General features: G+C 42.8%; 1 protein-coding gene across 2 annotated transcripts in view; it reads left to right on the forward strand.

The window, feature by feature from the left end:
• Ca8 (carbonic anhydrase 8) overlaps nt 1–19,315 on the forward strand; it is a 79,510-nt gene that overhangs the window by 46,583 nt on the left and 13,612 nt on the right. For both annotated transcript variants that reach the window (XM_050165502.1, XM_050165512.1), the window contains exons 4-8: nt 3,605–3,700; nt 7,329–7,391; nt 8,312–8,360; nt 9,592–9,704; nt 17,102–17,271. In XM_050165502.1, the coding sequence (XP_050021459.1) occupies nt 3,605–3,700; nt 7,329–7,391; nt 8,312–8,360; nt 9,592–9,704; nt 17,102–17,236 (456 nt within the window). In that variant the 3' untranslated portion in view covers nt 17,237–17,271. The remainder of the gene's footprint in view (nt 1–3,604; nt 3,701–7,328; nt 7,392–8,311; nt 8,361–9,591; nt 9,705–17,101; nt 17,272–19,315) is intronic.

Raw genomic sequence — 19,315 nt, forward strand, 5'->3', positions numbered from 1 at the left:
AAAACACCTTCCTTACAGCATCTGGACTGCTGTTTGGCCAAATTGAGCTTTATAGCTTAGCTCTATAACAACCTAACTCATAAAAGTAACTATACTGAAAGCTGGGCATGGTAGTGCATGCCTGCTGTAATCTAAGCCTCCGGAGGCTGAGGAGGGAGAGTTGCCGTGAATTTAAGGCTAGCCTGGGCCCTGTAGTAAGTACTATGCTAGCCTGGCTTACATAGCAAAGCCTTGACTCACGCCCTACTTCTCTTCCCACCCAAAGCTACCAGCAGATAGCCCTACTGCAATTTTTCAGTTGTAGCTCCCATGGCCCCACCTTGCTTGTATTCCAGCCTCTGCTGCATTCTCCCCACTGCTAGAAAGGCCCTTGAAGGAAAGAGGTTGTTGGGAAAATTCGATTGCTTCTCAGTAGCATCATGTTACCAATGTAATCATATGCTGGCTTGGTGTTTCCACATCAGAACCATGACAAAATCTAAAACACCTCGCGGTCTGACCCCCTTTCCTTCCAGCCCCCCTTCTCATTGCCAAACTTAGGTTCCCACAAAGGTATTCTAGTTCTTCGTATGCCTTGATGATTTCCCTCTATCTGTGGCTTTGGTGTAAGGAACTGAACCAACATTGCTCTAAGGAAGAACTGCGAAAATGGTAGGAATAAAGGAAGGGCTGGGGAGAGCAGACATAATCGGAATAAATCAAGTCTTTGAGATGCGAACAGATTGTGCTGTGGTTGCAAGACAGGAAAGGGGAATGTTCTGGGAAAATCCCATGAGAAAACCTGGCTGCCAGAGGCGGAAGAAGCCTGGAGGCTGAAGAACCAGGCAGCTAGAGTATTATAAAGCACCACCAGGACTCAGAGATGGAAGCGTGGCCAAAAATGGGCGACAGACTGGTGGATCCCCGTGGCTTGTGATTAATGTGGTGATATTTTGTTTGTGATCTAACAAATAAAGCTTGCCTGAAGATCAGAATGCACAGCTAAGCGACTACTTAGTCGTAGAGGCCAGGTGGTGGTGTCATACACCTTTGATCCCAGCACTCAGGAGACAGAGGCAGACAGATCTCTGTGAGTTCAAGGCCACACTGGGCTCCACGAGGTTGATCCAGTCTAAAAGAGAAACAGAGCCAGATGGTGATGGCTCACACCTTTAATCCCAGTACTTGGGAGTTACATGTCTTTAATCCCAGCTCTAAAAAGGTAGAGACAGGAAGCGAAATGGCTGGGCGGAGAGAGGACTATAAAGAGGGAGGAGACAGGAGCTCGGCACATTCAGACTGAGGATTTGTAGAGACAGGATCTTGCCTATTTGGTCTGAGCATTTGGAGAAGAAATCTAATGGCTGACTGCTCCTCCTTCTCTGATCATTCAGCTTTCATCACCCAAATATTTGACTCCATTATTTTTATTTAATAAGACTAATTAAAATTGCATTACACTCAGGTAAGAGGGAGGGGGTCCTAGACAGTGGTCATGGATGCTGGCTTCTTCCATGTTGTGGTTACTTGGTTTACTTCAAGTGGCAGTAGAGCTATCGGGCACCTTCCTGGTGTTGGCAGTGCCAGGGTCTGGTCATAGAACCATATGCCAATAATCTGGAGATAATGACGCAGGAAAATGGTGGCTACTTGGGGCAGGCATGGTGGTTGCAACTCAGAAATGGTTGCAGCTCGGTCAAGCTTGCTTACCTTAGGTGAATTAGACAGGCAAGGTTCTGAACAGAATCGTGTACCCTACCAATTCCAGTGCATATGATTATGAGTATATTTGGCGATGGATGGAGACCCAGGTGGACCAAGGAGAATAGGTTGCAGAGATTCTCTTGATACTTTTGTTTTGTTTTATTGTGCTAGCCATGTGGGGACCACAGACAGCTGCTGCCCATTTTATGTCGGGAGGGCCGAAACGCTAGTGTCTCCCTTATTTTCCTTCAAGAGAAAGAAGAATCACCATTGTTACAATAGTTTGAGATTTGCAGAAAAATTGTGAAGGTAATATAAAAGTTTTCTATGTGACCCATCGCGATTTTCACCTATCAGCATTCATTTGTTAGAATTATTAGGCTAACACTGATCCTTCATGAAGTCTGCATTTCATTCTGTTTTCCTTAATTTTTATGGCAGTTCCGTATGTCCCAGACTCCCATTCGTGATACCGTATTCCTCTGCTCTGGTGGTCTCTGCCTCCTCTTGCCCGTGCCACGTTCTTACATTCTTCTTGATGGTCTCTACCATTCTGAGATACCCTGGCAGATGTTTAGCCTGATGTTTTTTTTTTTTTTTTTTAATCAGGATTACGTTGTAGTTAAGGGTTACCAGGAGGGAGAACACAAAGTCACATGCCGTCTTCATTACATATCAAGACACCTACCGTCAGCGTGGCAGGGGGTGGTTTTGTTAGGGTCCTTTACAAGAAGGTCCCGCTCTGCCCCCTCTGTGTACAGGACTCCTTTTGCAACAGTCACCATGCACTGTGCACAGAGTGGCCCCCAAGGCTATTACTGTGCTTAGAAGAATGTGCCTGGGCCCCTGGAGGGCAGGTGCAAGCGATGACCGACTGAGCTGGGAAGAACAGCAAGCCAAAGTAGACGTCACACCCCCAAATCGGCAGAAAACAAAAAGTCATGCTTTTAAAAAGGGGATGAATGTTTTGTTTCTGGAAAAAAGTTCCCCATAGTATTTTATGAGAAGATGTCCTTTAAATTCTGTGATATGATGGATAAAGATTTCCTTCTGCTGGAGGGAGGGCTCGGAGCTTCATCGATCGAACTGGAGCCACGGCCTCTTATCTGTACCACGGGGCTGCTTTTGACAGCCATTGATTCGGCATCTTGTTAATTGAGAATAGGAGGCTGGAAAGGCGATGCTTTGATGGTTCACACTGGACTGTTACAGTCCTGGTGAGTCTGTCTTTGCAGCCTGGCCTCCAGCAGCTGATTCCAATGCTGATTCTGCTGCCTCCCTCTAGTGGTCAGCTTTATTTTTTCATTTATTGAAAACTGATTCTTTTTTTTTATACAATCTATCATTATTATAGTTTCCCCTCCCTCTATTCCTCCCAGTTCCTCCACACCTCCCCTACCTCACAAATAAGATTGTATCTGTCGTCGAAGAAATGGCCTTTTTCTAAAATTACATTCTCCTCCCCTCAACAGTTTGCTGTTTCTGGATATTCTCAGGTAATTGAAATAATCTGTCAGATTTTGAGAATGGCTTTTTAGGTTTCTTATATGCAGGTCACAATCCAATCTCCCCTCTCTGTTGGTGCTAGGGTTTACACTTCGGCTCTTTACCTCTCTGCCGATCTCTCTACCACTAGGCACACACACCTTGCCTCCATCCTTCCAACGAGCAACCGTTTGTCTAGACCTGTGGTTTTGCTCCCTTGCCATCCACAGCCTGGATTTTGAGAATGACAGCTCATCAGGTGTGGAACTTTGAGTCTCCCTGAGCTGGACAGAAGGAGGGAGACTCTTACAGAGAACTTTGCTTGGGGCAGTAGTCTGTTTGGACTGACTGTGGTTCTTCTATACTGGACACCACGGGGATTCTGAGTGCCTGGTTTTCCAGAAGGATGCTAAGTGATGCTGTGTTCTCTCCTCAGCTCCATCTGATCCACTGGAATTCCACGCTGTTCGGCAGCATCGACGAGGCGGTTGGGAAGCCCCACGGCATTGCCATCATCGCCCTGTTTGTTCAGGTAAATGGTCCTGCTGTGAGGGCACATGGCGTAGAGACGCTTTCTTGAAGCCATTTGGTCAAATTATTTAAGTTCACAATTTTATTACTTGGAGGTTAAATGAAACACATATAAACACTGATAATTTAACCCTTCATAAGATTTTCTTGTATAAAACACTTCACTTATTCGTTAGATATTTTCTTCAGAATGGTATTTGGGGCCTTTGGAGAAAAAAGTTAGAAAATGTCTTCTGAAGTGAGACTTCATTTTATTCAGGAAAAAAGAATTCAGAGCTTTTTCTCTCTCTGGTTTAAAAAAATAATAATATAATCACCTTGTCTTCTTGTTATTAATAACTTTTGCCCAAAGATGATTTGAAATGCTTTGTAGAAAGCAATGATAAAATAAGACTGGGAAAGGCCATGGCAGACTTAGCCAGTCTAAGCTGGGCACTGAGCTCTGTGATGACAGAAAATGTTTCATAGTTTAGCAGATGCATACAACGGAACCCCTGAGCTGTAAAGTAGAAACTTGGTCCTTGGGAATGTTAACAATTTCTTGGGTCTCAGAAGAAGAACATTTGAGGCCCATGGGCTGAATTAAAACAAATCCTTGCAATTGAAATTGAATTCTCTTCCCGCTCTCTACTTCATGTTTACGTAGGCACAAAGCTACACTCGTTTAGCTTTGCAACTATTATATAGGCAGAAAGGAATCACAAATTATTGGCAGAACGCTTTTAATTTTAGTGTATTGAAGAATTAACTTTAAAAAGGCCTCTTTTTTTTTTTTGTAAACTGGGAATGTGAGTGGAGCATCAAGCAGGCAAAGTTGAGGCAGTGGAAGGCCTTGTGCCATCATTTAGGAGTAAGAATAAGGATAATAAACATAGGAACACAAACAATTCATTGTGCGTGGGGAGATGGGAACAGGGGAGCTTCACTTTCAGACTTGTTACACAGTGGGCTTGTGAACTGAATTAGGTGTGATCATTTAATGTTCCCACTGTTGGGTCCTCCGTGTATAGTAGCCTGAGGACTATGGGGGCCTGAGTTGCAAACCTAGCCTCCTGGGACTAGCCCCTGGAACAAGCTTGCGGCCATGGAAAGCTCCAGAACACACACAGATGTTCTTGCCTCCATCCATTGGTGTGAGGAAAGATGCAGGTGGCTGTGCAAAAATTGATTTTTCTCAGGAAAGAGTTACCTTACCTGTGAGAGTGATCTCTCACCAAGTAAGGAGTGGCTGAGGAGCTTCGGGTGAAGCAGGGAATAAAGGAATTCTCAGTACCCCAGGCTGGAGCGCTGGCCTCAGCCATGGACACCAGAGGAGGAAGCAGGGTGCCACTTGCTGACTTGATTTTAAAAGCTTGGCTCGGACAGGGAAGGGCTAAAGGAGCAAAAGCCAGTGGCAAGTTTTGAGATCTGAGGTCTGGTACTTTCCTTCTGCGCATGATGAGCTAGTGCAGTCTGAAAATACAGAAAGGAGACGGGATGATTAATGCAAAAGTATCTATGAGAAGGGCCGTTGCGGTGCAGAGGACATCTCCCTCGGCGACTTTGATATAAAGCCTTGTACAGAGCAGCTACTCTCTCAGGTGAAGAGAGGCGGGAAGTTGGGGATACTCCTGTTTGGTGCCCATCATCCTTTCGAGACTTGTAAAGCACATTGTAAAGTAAGAGGGACCCGAGTGCAGGGTTTGTCTTTGAAACAGCCAGGTGAGAGAGATAATAGTCTGTGAGGCAAACCCACTGAAGGCTGGATGGCCTGGATTAGGTGGGACAGCACATGCGGGATTCTTCTCTGTCTACACAGGAGCAAAGGACAGTCTAGCAAATTGTCGTGACGATCAATTGAAGAGCAGATGATTTAGGGGGATAAAGGGATGGAAGACCTGAGAGTGGACTGAAAGATGTCATTCAATTTAATGAGAAAGGATGAATGAAGGGGCCGAGGATGTTGGCTGCTAACAGCCGGTGAAAGGAGGGAACAGATGACTGAAGGCTGGGTGGGTATAAAAGCTTGGTCAGAAAGTGTGGCCTCTTGGAGTTGAAAATTTCAAAATGACAGGAAGGAGGAAAAGAGGTTAAGGAAACCAGCCGTTTCAGGAGCTGAATGTGGCACCGTCAGGCCAGGAGCTGAGCTGGTCAGGGCAGTGGGATAGCTCACAGCTGGACCACTGTGCTGTGTGGCTTTCCATTGTTCTGGTGTGGACTCCTCAGTGCTTAGGTCTGACAGGAGGTTCAGAAGAGAAAACTGATCAGACCAATCAGTCATGCCTGCAAGAGCTACCTTCAGGTGAAACCATTGAGAGTGAGGAGGGTCCACTTCTCCTCAAGGCCAAGGAAGGTTTCTGGTTGAGATGTCAGCTTTTGCGTTCATGTATAGAATCACAAAGGATGCTCTTTAAACCTTAGAAATTTTATTTTCTGTTTTTAGAGCCTGCCTCAGAAATTGTTTTTTTTCTTCTTCTTTATGACATCGAGCTGATTGGCCATTCTTGGGTTCATTGTTTCTTTCTCCTGCACATTTCACTGTCAACACTGGGATAAACAAAGGTGTGTGTGCTGACAGCTACACTAGCTCCTTACAGGTCATTCTGCAGACGTGTGCACACAGGAAACGCCTCGTGTGGCAGTGCCTGTCTAGCTAAGATGTTTGCTCTTCCTTTCCATTGTTGTGGTCCACTGGAAGCAGCTCAAAATCAGGTGGCACCAAACACTTACAAAGTCAAGATACTAAGTGCCAGAAAACATATTTCAAGTATCAGTATTTTTGTAGCATTATTTTAAATATATATGTACATCTATATTATATGTAATTATTTACAACACACAAAATATATAATTATATCATATATTTTAATATATGGTTACACATTAAATATTATTATAATGTACAAAATGTGATTGTGTGTTATATGGTATATAAAATATATATCTACGTAAATATATAGATACTTAAAGTAGAAATTTTTGAAGAAGTCTTATTTTACTAAGAATGAAGAAGTTATTGAATAGTGATCACCAGTAATCAAAAGCTGTTTTAATTTTGATAACTTTGATATATCCACTTCTGAGTTAATGAAAATTTTCAACTTTGATGAAATATTTATGACCTAACTCTTTAAATGTCAAAGGCAAGAATACAAGGCAAAATATGTAAATAAATAGAAATGAAAAATCTGGTCATGCTGGTGCCCGTCTTTAATCCTAGCACCCAGGAGGCAGAGGCAGAGGCAGGCTAATGTCTGAGGCTAGCCTGGCCTGCATACCAGATTTCAAGCCAGGGCTAGTTAGAGAACAGGTCTTCAAACAAAGAAAGAAAGAAACAAACACCAGGCAAGAGTTTAGATGCCTGTTGCATCACATTAATTTGGAGTTACTTATGGCGTTTTTCTATAGCAACCTTTTATGCTTTTATATTTGCATGTGACACCAGTAATAAATATCTGTAGCAAGGTGAGGTTGCACAGGCTTTTAAAACTTCAGTTACCTTTAGTTATTCACCTGACCATTAACAGAAAGGTCACTCCTTCCCAAGAAGGCCATTCAGGTAGACTGGAGCCTTGTGTCTGGTAGTTATTTTGGATAAAAGCTAAGCATTCAAAATGCATTGTTTGTGGTTTGTGCTTTATGTATTTCAGATAGGGAAGGAGCATGTTGGCTTGAAGGCTGTGACTGAGATACTCCAGGACATCCAGTATAAGGTAAACCATTAGTTAGAAGTTCTATGTGAGTTCCCAGCAGCCGTCTCTAGGCTTGATAAATCTCTAGAAGGGATGTATGGGACTGAGTAGATGCTAGAGTTAACGATTGTGGTTTATTACAGTGTGGTACTGGGAGAGGGATGTGGGCTGAAGTCTAGGGGGACCTGGAGCAATCTTACTGATGTTCCTTCTGGGCCCCCAGTAATCCTAGCATATTGTGAACTAATGGAAGTCTCAAGGCCCTTGATGTCAGGGACTGGTCATTTAAGCGTGAATTGCCTCATTAATTTCGCCTGGCATCTTCAACCTTGCTGTCATTTCTCTCACTGAGCCAAACAAGACATCCCTCCATTTCTGGGCTACACATACTGGTTCACACTAGTGTAGCAGCCTCCAAGGGCCAGGTTGAAAACCACAGGAGTTCTCCTCAAATATGGCATGGCCCAAGGCGTCAGGTATATGAAAGCATCTTACCAAAGGCAGGGATATTCCAAAGGTTCAAAGGCTGTCTCCAGAAGGCAGCCAATGGCTTGTCCTGAAGTTAGGGCGTAGAGGCTTTGAGAAGCCCGGTTCTGCTGAGACTCGGAGGTGAGGAGCACGCTTTCTCTGCTAACTTTTCCTATGGCGTGTGTTTTAGTAAAAATGTTTCTGTGGGTCTGATAGGCACCAGTTGTACATTCTACATCAGGCATTATAAGAGAAATTTAGATTCAGAAGCAAATAGCCATCGACTCAGAGCAGGTGTGTTTTATTGGATCCAGCTGATCTCACTCCAAGGGGAAAAGTGGCTACGCACTAATTTTGGGACATGATGAGATCATCACGAAAGACTTTAGTGTAGCTCTTTAGTTTTAATAATTTTTACTAAAAAATTTATACATTTTGCATTAACATGTCCTGAATTGCTTTTCCTTTTTCAGGGAAAATCCAAAACAATACCTTGCTTCAATCCCAACACTTTATTACCAGGTAAGCCTGTCTCTGGTGGCCTGAAATGTCCTTTAACCGTGTCTCTGCACACCATTTACCTTAGAGTGTCCGTGGCCGCACATTATTAGTTAATAAACCGCACATTATTAGTTAGTGAGGCAGCTTTGTAGTTTCTCTTCTCTACAGCAGGTATAGTTTCAGATCGCCGTTGATAAGGCAGGAAACCTTTTGAATGTTAGGAAACCCTCGCCACAGCTTCCTTATTCCGGAGAGAACATTCTCAGTGACATCATCTGTAAAGTGTGAAGTTGCCACCTCAGTGTAAAGGACCCACGGCCATCAAGTAACGGACACACGTCTAAGACTATCAGGCTACCAGGATGAAATCAGCTTTCTATCTAATTTTATAAGGTCCTTTCCTTACAGCATCATGATTTAAATGCTCTAATCGCATTTATGCACAGGTAATAATTACACACAAAACACTTTGGATATAACGTGGAATTTAAGGTGTTTTTTATATAAAAATTTGGTCTCCACATTTTTCTGTTTATATTGTGTGCTGTTCCATAGTGTTTCAAAGAAAACCAAATTGATTGGTACATTGTATCATCTTCCTACACCTACCTGCTCTGACACAAGCTAGTTTCCCTCATAGATTGAGCACCTGCTTTGGTATAGTTAATCCCGAATTCCTCTTAGGCAATGCCAAGGAGTTCAGATCCGTGACTTGTTTTTTTCTTATCACATTAGGATTTTAGTACCGTGCTGCGGAAGGAGCAGTGTAGAGATAGCTTGAGCAGGATGTTTAAAAACACAGCCTTTGAAAGCAGACTGCCTGGGTTCAAATCCTCTGCCAGTTTTGTATTGTCTTGGACAAATTACTAACATTCTGTAACTCAGTTTCCCTATATAAAATAGGGCTAATGTGTCTCATTTCTTTGCTGTGAAGATTCAATAAATTGATTTATACTCCTCTAAATAGTACTTGACACATAGTTCAATAGATATCAGCTATGAATCAATTAAATATAAAAAATGGGTAATAGTTTCCTTACTATAGTAAGCTTGATAGATATGTCTAGTGGGCCGCTGATAGAAATTTCTGTAACTATAAAGAGAATTAATAATGTTTTTCATTGATTATTGTCTTCGCAAATGATAGTTTAAGAATCCACCTGAGAAGTGACAGACTGCCATTTTGGACTTCATTGCTGGCATCTTAAGTCCATCAACTTGCCTTTTCTAACCTGTCCCTGTGTTTGCACAGACCCTCTTCTGCGGGATTACTGGGTCTACGAAGGCTCTCTTACCATCCCACCTTGCAGCGAAGGTGTTACCTGGATATTATTCCGATACCCTTTAACTATATCCCAGATGCAGGTGAGTATGTGCCTTGGTGTCCTTCAGAGTCTAGTCCTGAGGTCAAATCTTCTTCCTGTAAAGGGAAAATGTCTGTTTTATGCTTTAGTTCCTGTTAGGTCAGTCAGAGCTTTCAGGGAAAAGTTGAATATTGTGAGGCAGGGAAAGCAATAGAGCGGTGAAGGATGAACAAAACTCGTGCTCATTTATGGTCTGTATTATACACATTACTTTCTGTAGAGTAAATAGAAATCACTGTGAAACAGCCAGACTTTTTATTAGTCTGTCCATTCTGTTATGTGTATTTTTCCAGGTCTGGAAAAGAGACAGTTCTGGAAACAGACTTCATTTCACAGGCATGAAATCATTCTTTTTGACATTCAGGATACTGTGATATATGTGGGTATGTAAGAGAGTCAGAAAGAAAGACCTGGAAAATTCTGGATCATTCCCTGACTTTGTTCTTATGGTCCTTGGGTTCCACATGGATTATCTAAATGCTAATGAAAGCCATCTGTGGAGACACACATCCACAGCGAAGCAAGGGTGGTAATGTCATTTGGGTCTAGGAGTTTAAGACTTGGCTAGGTATTGTAGCAAGATGCATTCTACATAAGGAGAAAAACATATAAATGCCAATCCCCAAGGAGCAGAGCCACCCCTGTAAGTTTTGGCTAGATGTTAGCTGGGGAAGCCTGAGTCAGCACCTCTAGATGTTGGGGAGGGGAGCATGAGTCAGCACCTCTAGATGTTAGCTGGGGAAGCACGAGTCAGCACCTCTAGAGTGTGTACTTAATGATTTTGAAGGGACTGGGATTATAGCTCTGGAGAAAGCTTGCCCTGTGTGTGTAGTCTCAGTTCTGACCTACAGGGCCACTTCTATACAAAAAAGAATAAAATAAAACAGTATCATTGCAAAGATGTTTGAATGGTTTCTGTCTTTTAGAGATCTAAGGGTCATATTCTCAAAAACTGTATTTTTTCTTCATCACCAATTCCCAAATGCTTAAGAAACAGACCACACCAAATTTTACGATTTTTTTTATATATCATCATTTCTTCAAGGGGCTCAAGTTTGCTAAGTTCTAGATTGATTCCTATGCTAGCATTATTTTTATTTTAAAAATACTTTTAATTTTTGAGATTATAATTACATAATTCCTCCCTCCTAATCCTTCATGTAACCAACTCCCCTCCCCATCGCTCAAGTTTATGGCCTCTTTTTTCATTAATTGTTGTTACATAAGTATATGTATATATAAATACCTATTTATCCACAAATACATAAATATAACCTGCATAGTCTGCATAATGTTACTTGTATGTACTTCTCCAGGGCTGACCATTTGGTGTTATATAACCAACTGGGGTGCCATTCCCTGGGGAATTTCTCCCACTCTTAGAATTTCTTGGTTTAGCATTAATTCTTTAAAATCTTAATACTTAGCATTCTCAATCCTTATTTCTGCTTGTCTAGGGAACACTTTAAAGTCCCCATTTACCCTCTTCTCCATGCCTTTTCCTGTTGGTGGACTTTGACCACATCCCCTTCGGCTCTTATTTTCCATAGGACAAATCCTAAATCCATTCTTTTCCTTCTCCTCCTCTTTCTCCTCTTCCTTTTTCTCCTCCTCCTCCTCCTTCTCCTCCTTCTTCTTATAAGAAACTCTGCCTAAAATTCAAGATATAACTCTTTAATACTTTTAAGGCACAACACAATGTTGTTAGCAGTAAGAGCTATACTGTATCGTGTATTCTAGAACCCTTTTATAAAACTAAGACTTTGGATAGTTGGCTGCTTCTTCCCATTTCTACTTCCCACAAGCTTTTAGTAACTTCCATGCTACCCTCAGCTTCTGTGACTTCTGTTTTACATTCCTGTGTAAGTGAGATCTAACAGTGTCTTCCGGTGTCTGACTTATTGCCTCATCTGTGCATGGAACCACAGGGACTGAAGTCAGGACCTTGCAGAGACATCTACACTCTGATGCTCTTGGTGGCCCAAACCTGATGTTTTAATTAGGGTTTCTATTGCTGTAATGAAACACCATGACCACAAAGGAAATTGGGGAGAAAAGGGTTCATTTGGCTTGTACTTGCTGATCATTGTCCATCATTGGAGGAAATCAGGACAGGAGCTCAAACAGGAACTTGGAGGCAGGAGCTGATGCAGAGGCCATGGAGGATGCTGCTTACCGTCTTGTTTCCCCTGGCTTGCTCAGCCTGCTTTCTTATAGAACCCAGGACCACCAGCCCAGGGATGGCACCACCCACCGTGGGCTGGACCCTCCCCCACTGATCTCTAAATGAGAAAAAGCCTTACAGCAGGATCTCAAGGAGGCATCTCCTCAGCTGAGGCTGCTTCCTCTCTAATGATACTACCTTGTGTCAAGTTGACACACAGTACAAACCAGGGCACTCCCAAACACTAAGATGCCCATGGTGGGTGAGTTAGTGGAGGACACTGACTTCAATGTTTTGTGCTACTTTTTTTTTTAAGCAGGATGACACAGGACATAGACATCAAAATAAGTCTGTGAGATTGGAGAGCCACTGGAACTTGGCATCTCCTGTAAGAGAATTCGCCTCCAGCTGCAAACTGTGGGAATTAGCCTCTTGAGTGCGCTCAGAAAGAAACAGCTTTAGAGCTGGGCTTTAGTCGGCAGTCTGGTTCATGAGTCTGTGTGGTTGAAGAGATGTGTTAGACCAGTTGGGTTGCACATCTGGCTCCACCTTCAGGAGATGGCATGGCTGCCTCCAGGGTGCAGGATGTCCACTCGTGTCTCTGGTCCTCTCCATGCTCCTCTTTCCCTCCACTTCAAGTTACTAATGCATTTTAGGGGTTAGCATATTTAAAATTGAATTGCATGTTTTGGTGGAGTAGCCTTACGGATCCATATGGTTTCCTTGCACTATGGCTGCTCTAATGCCTGCTCTCTGGGTGATCGAAGACTTTTATCTTGAAACATTCTTCCGCTCTTTCATCACAGCCCCTTGTTCTGGCCTGATGTGGGCTGATTCCACATGCACTGGAAACCATTTAAACCGATAAAGGATTTCGAGGGGTGATTATTTCAGGAAAATGATGTTTTTGGAAGATGAGTGTCTCTTCCATCTCAGCTGATGTTTGAACTCTTCAAAGGGTCACTGATCGGGGAGAAACATCCCTGGGAGTTGTTTTCTGTAGAGGGTAGTGATGGAGGCTGCCATTTGCCTAGATCGTCTCTCAAGAAGTTGTTTTCACAGAACGTGCTCCAGGCTGAGGCCCCGGTCTTGAAGGATGAGCCTTCAGCTTAGGAAAAAATATAAAAACTAATCAAGTTTTAAAATAAGTTTCAAACTCAGTGAAAAATGGCAGAGTTCCTGTGATGTGCTTAGGCAGTTAAGTTTCTAGTCCACACTGCTTCTCACCGGCCTGCCCCACAGGTCATGAACTTTGGCACAGTTTCTTCATTTAGTTTGAAGTGAATGCTGAGAGGCAGGACTTTAACCTGTCCTATATTCCTACATAATTGACTTGCTATCAATTTCTGCTAAAGATTTTGGGACTTCTTTATACGTCAAACCTGGACCATTTGGAGATAAATCTTGATGAAGGAAATAATGGTTTCTTTTATTTATTTATTACTATTTCATACATGTATATAATGGAATAGAGTCAAATACATATCCTGCAACACCACTCACCCTTGACACCTCTTCATTTCCTCTTCCTCTTCTTCTGCCTCCTCCTCTTCTGTGATAACCTAATCAGGGCAATTAGTGCTATTCACATGTGCATGGGACCAGGGCCGTCCATTAGAGCATGGGGAACCTACCCGTGGCTGTACCCTCAAAGGAGAGTGATTTTCCCTTCCTGAGCTGTTAACAATGGCCAGTAGCACCCCAGTAAGGTAAAGAGACTGGGATCAGCCCCCAACCATATTGGATGGCTTGATCTTAAATCTGCCTGTGTGGGTAACCACAGTTACTGTGGTTCGTGTATATGAGAGCCTTGTCATGTCTAGAAGACAGTATTTCACAGCTCTCCCCAGTTGAATTAGGAGCAGCGGGGCTGTGTCCCCGGCACCCGGCCGCCCGCATGGCTTATGCCTGAAATAATTACATGGAAACTGTATTCTTTCAAACACTGCCTGGCCAGGCTAGTTCCAGCTTCTTATTGGCTAGCTCTTACATATTGTTCTAACCCATTTCTAATATTCTGTGTAGCCCACGAGCTGGCTTACCAGGGAGGATCTTAACCTGTGTCTGTCTGGAGCGGGAGAATCATGGCAACTCCCCGACTCAGCTTCTTTCTCCCAGAATTCTGTTCTGCTTTCTCCGCCTACCTAAGGGTTGGCCTATCAAACGGGCCTAGGCAGTTTCTTTATTAGTAAGAAATCACTCCCACATCACTCCCCGAATCTTCCAGCTCTTACATTCTCTCTGTCTCCCATTCTGTGATGCTCCTCGAGCCTGGGTAGGGCCGGGAGTTTGCTAAAGATGTCCCGCGCAGGGCTGAGCACCCTGTCACTTCTTTTCAGCACCTTAGCGATTATGTGCCTCTGCGTTGATTTCTGTGTGTGCAGTTAGTTACCCTGTGACAGTTCTGCCACTGTGACACCCGTGGGTACCTCCTTCCTGGCAGGTCAGTATCGTAGCCTTCAACATCCCCAGCTGCGTGAGAACAGTAGCCTCTTTTTACCCTCAGCCGTGTGCATCATCAGCACTGAGTGCTACTGAGCAGGGAGGTTTCCTGCACAGTTTCAGGTTGACGTCTCTCTGGCCTGCAGTCCTAGAATGTGGTGTGTTCAGCCATAAGGTCTTACCTTGCAGTTCTAGTGGGCATCGAGGGGGCATTTACAATATCCTTATGGAGGCCTACAATAACTTGTAGGGGAGGTGCCCCATGCCCTGCACTGCGATCTTTGTTGAATAACCCATATCCTTTGGAATTGGCCATGTCCACCTCACTTAAGATGCCTCCATTTGAATTTATTTCTTTTAGAGTTGTATTTTGAAATTTGCTTATTAACTAGTGTGTTTTCATAAGACCTTTTCATCAATTAGTTTATGTTAGTGTCTTACGGTTTTTATTGCTATGAAGAGACACAATGACCACAGCAACTCTTATAAGGAAAACATTTAATTGAGGAGACTCATTTACAGTTTCAAAGGTTCAGTCCATTATCATTATGGGGGGAAGCATGCCACTTCCTATGAGATTATGGGGCCAATTACATTCAAACTACCACAATTAGCCTACCCATCCTCCTCTTGTCTCTTTCTGGGTGTGTTACCTCACTTAGTACAAGCTTTCCAGTTTCATTGCAGGAGTAATATTCCACTATGTATATGCAGCACAGTTTTCTTCCTCAGTCATTGGTCAATGGGCATGTGGTATGATTCTGTTTCCTAGATATTATGCATACAGCATCCATGAATATAAATGTTTACTTGTGTCTGTAGGAGAATATAAAGTTCTTTGAGTTTGTGCCCAGGAGTGGTGTAGCTTGGTCTTTTGGTAGTTCTATGTCTAGTTTTTAAACATCCAGATTTATTTCCAAAGTGGCTGCACTAGGTTACAGCTTCCCAACAGTGCACAAGAATTCCCTTCTGCTGTATCTACATCAGTATTTGTTATTGTTTCCATTATTGGTGATGGCAGTATGGCCATTCTAAGTTGGGAGAGATGGAATCTTACAGTGGTTTTAATCTGCATTTCCCTGATGGCTAAGGATATTGAGACTTAAGGATGTTGCTTCTCAAGGTGTTTCTTACACACACACACACACACACACACACACACACACACACTTGAGAATTCTCTGCTCAGTTTATAGCCCGACTTAAAAATGATTTTAGTTTATATTTAAATTGTGTGTGTGTGTGTGTGTCTGTGTGCCTGTGTGGGTGTCTGTGTGTGGTATGTGCATTTGGATGCAGGTGCCCTCAGAGGCCAGAAGAAGGTTTCAGGTCCTCTGGAGTTGGAATTACTGGTGGTTTTGAACCATGTGGGTGTTAGGGACTAAACTAGATCCTCTGTAGGAACAGTTTGCACTCTTGACTGCTGAGCATTGTCTCCAGTTCCTGTAGGCCACTTTCAAATTAGTGTCTTTCCTTTCTTTTCCTTCCTTCCTTCCTTCCTTCCTTCCTTCCTTCCTTCCTTCCTTCCTTCCTTCCTTCCTTCCTTTCTCTCTCTCTCTCTCTCTCTCTCTCTCTCTCTCTCTCTCTCTCTCTCCCCCCCCTCCCTCCCTCCCTCCCTCCCTCCCTCCCTCCCTCCCTCCCTCCCCCTTTCTTTCTTCTATATATATATATTTTGAGATGTTTCTTTGTGTAGCCCTGTCTGTCCTGGAACTCACTCTGTAGACTAGCCTGGCTTCCATCTCACAGAGATCTGCCTGCCTCTACCTCCTGAGTTTATTAATAAACAACTGCCAGGCAGATTTTTTAGAGAATTCTTTTTTTTTTTTCGAGACAGGGTTTCTCTGTAGCTTTGGTGCCTGTCCTGGAACTAGCTCTTGTAGACCAGGCTGGCCTCGAACTCCCAGAGATCCGCCTGCCTCTGCCTCCCAAGTGCTGGGATTAAAGGCGTGCGCCACCACCGCCCGGCTTAGAGAATTCTTTATATGTTCTAGGAACTATAACCCTCTGTCAGATGACTATCAAACAAAGATAGCCTAGGAGTCCATGAATTCTTGCAGGACCTCCACCAACTAGCCAGCGTGGACATAGTGGCATCCGAGAATGGTGGCTAAGAATGTACTTGAGATTATTTTAGTATTTCCTCCTTTGTTCACCCTTTTCTGTCTGCTTGCTTTAATCTGACACAAAAATTTTGTGTGGTAGGATTTTCACATTCACAAATCCAGTAGTTTTCTACAGATTTGGAGTTACCCGGATTCTCAGTTCCTGTTCTCTTCTTTTAAGGGCCTTGTCTCATATCCTTAGGTATGGCACAACTAAATCTGTTTTCCTGGTTTAAAATTGTTTGATCTATTGTTACTTTAAAGTGCATGAATGCATGCATGTGTGTATGTGCGTGTGCACGTGCGCTTGTGTGTGAGTGAGTGCATGTGTATGTGCGTGCATGTGTGTGTGTACGTGAGTGCGTGTGTGTGCGCGCGTGCACATGCGTGTGCACTATGAGTACCGTACCTCTGCAGGCCAGAAGTGGGTGACAGATCCCTGGAGCTGGACTTTCAGGCGGGTGTGAACTGCCTGATGTGAGCGCTGGGCACTAAACTTGGGTCCTCAGCAAGGGCAGCATTCATTCTTGACCGCTGAGCCGTCTGCAGCTCTGCGTTCCTTGAAGTTCAGCGTTCGTTTTTCTCGTTTGTCCTGTCATCTGTGAATATTTTTAAAATGTGTTTCTGAAGCTCCAAACCTGATAACGTGCGGTTCGTGACTGATCTCCTTTCTCCTGCTTCTCATTCCAGATAGAGGAGTTCCGAAGGCTGAGGACACACGTGAAGGGGGCAGAACTTGTAGAAGGCTGCGATGGGATCCTGGGGGACAATTTCCGACCTACCCAGCCCCTGAGTGACAGAGTCATTCGAGCCGCATTTCAGTAGCCAGAGAGATTGCGGTCAAGCCCGTCTGCATCTGGGTATGTGAGATTAGACAAGAGTTACCTTAACCCAGCATCCCGAGGTCACTGTGGACTACTGGAATATGCTTCATTTGAATACATTTATGATGCGTTCTCACGTCCCATTCATGACAAGTCAGGTGGTCCTTTTCATTTCATGCAATATTTTCTTTAAAAAATATCAAAATCCTTACCCCCACTTTCTGCCTTAATAGTGGCTTTCATAAGGAAAGTTGTGTGGGGTGCAGAGGCACAGGGGTTACTTTCGTGTGCACTTTCTATGCACTAGCCACTTCCTGTGATCAGGAACAGGAACAGAAGCCTAGAAAATGAGCCGTCCTATGTATCACCTTGTAGGGTCCTCTTGCTCATTGGTAAATGGTGGGCTGATCTAGCAGGAGTGGAAGTCCTGTAGGAATGTTTTTATTAGCACATCTTGCTTGTACAAAATAATGGGCTTGTGTGTGACATTTTTATATACATGACATACTTTGGCCGTATCACTCCTGTCTTATTACTCTCTTTTGTTTGTTTCTTACAACTGCTTTTTATTTGCAAAGTCAAGAAACACATGCCAGCTATTTTAATATTGTGCATTATGTTATTACTTATTTATTGTACTTTATATCGAAGTCAGTATATTTATTACTTAACTTCAGGGAGCTCACAAGCATGGGAAAGATAAAAGTATGCTAAGATTACTACGTATTGGAATCTTTCTTTACCTTGTAAGCCACCTAAGTGTGCATGGATCAGAGACACTGGAGCAGGGAGCTGCTTCCCATAATGGGGGCGTGCCTGCTAGAGCAGTCTCTGGAGATGCAGGATGAAGCTGGTACTCATGATGAACTATATTTATCTGTAAATGACACCTTCAGTGACAGAATATTATTGCTTTAGATGTTTGATTCATACCTTGTCTAGACCAGAGTTACTTTTGAGTATCTAAACAATCGGCACTATTCTCTGTGTGTCCTTTGTCCCTCTGTCTGCCTTTCTCATAAACAGATACAGAAATCTCAAACTGCTTATGAGATTAAGTGTATTCCAGATCCTTAATTATTTGACAGAAAAGTGATATTTACCTTTTCTAGGTTTTTTAAACTCATTACAATTGAGATATCTTTTTTCAAAGGGAAAAATCCTTCAAAATTTCTAATTCTGATTTTTTCCTTTTATGAATATATTTTATCCCTCTGTCTTGAAATGTATAATACAAATGTATTCATAATTCTACATAAAATTATATTGGGAAATCAGATTTATGGATATGTTCTTTTTATTTGATATTTAATAATGCCCTAAGGCATGTAATTCAAATTTTTATTAAAGTGAAGTTATTTGACAGTCAGCCTTTGAATTTAATGCATGAATGTTTCATTTAGGCTCTTGGAACTAAAGAGGGGGGGTAAATTCCATGGTAGTTGTTCTCTTAAAAATGTTTAAAATAATTCAGATTTATTTCAGCGGTGCTCTTGGAAATAGCTTTAGTTTTGGAATTAAAATGACAGGTTTTAAAAATGTGACAATTCTGGACATCTGGAGGGCCTTGATAAGAGGAATTATTATTCCCGTGAGGAATCTGAGACCTTTTAATATTAGCATTTAATAAGTGTGAATTAGGATTTGGTAGTTGTTTATGGAATTAGCACGTAACTCACTGAGGCGCCAGGAATTCTCTGGTTCAGTAGTGCTGGCTCACATTTCAGGGGGACAATTGCGATGAAGGGGTCCATTGTTTATTGAAGTTTTAAAGAATATTTACTTTTTATTTATATGTATGCGTGAGCGCATGCCACATATGTGCATGGAACCCATGGAATCCAGAAGATGGCATCAGATCTCCAGGAACTGCCATTACAGGAGCGTGTGGGCATTCTGGTGCGGGAGCGGGAAACCAATCACAGGTCCTCTGGAAGATCAGAAAGTTATCTGCTGAACCATCTCTCCGATTTTAATTAATCTTTGATTTTTTTAAAAAATAGGATTCAGAAAAACCAAGTCTTAATAACAGAAATAAATAGGTTTGGGGTCCAGTTCACACATAATGCCTTGTATTATA

This window comes from Alexandromys fortis, unplaced genomic scaffold (assembly GCF_014885135.2).
Source record: "Alexandromys fortis isolate MF-2015 unplaced genomic scaffold, M_Fortis_MF-2015_v1.1 scaffold_18, whole genome shotgun sequence".
Taxonomy (NCBI): Eukaryota; Metazoa; Chordata; class Mammalia; order Rodentia; family Cricetidae; genus Alexandromys; species Alexandromys fortis.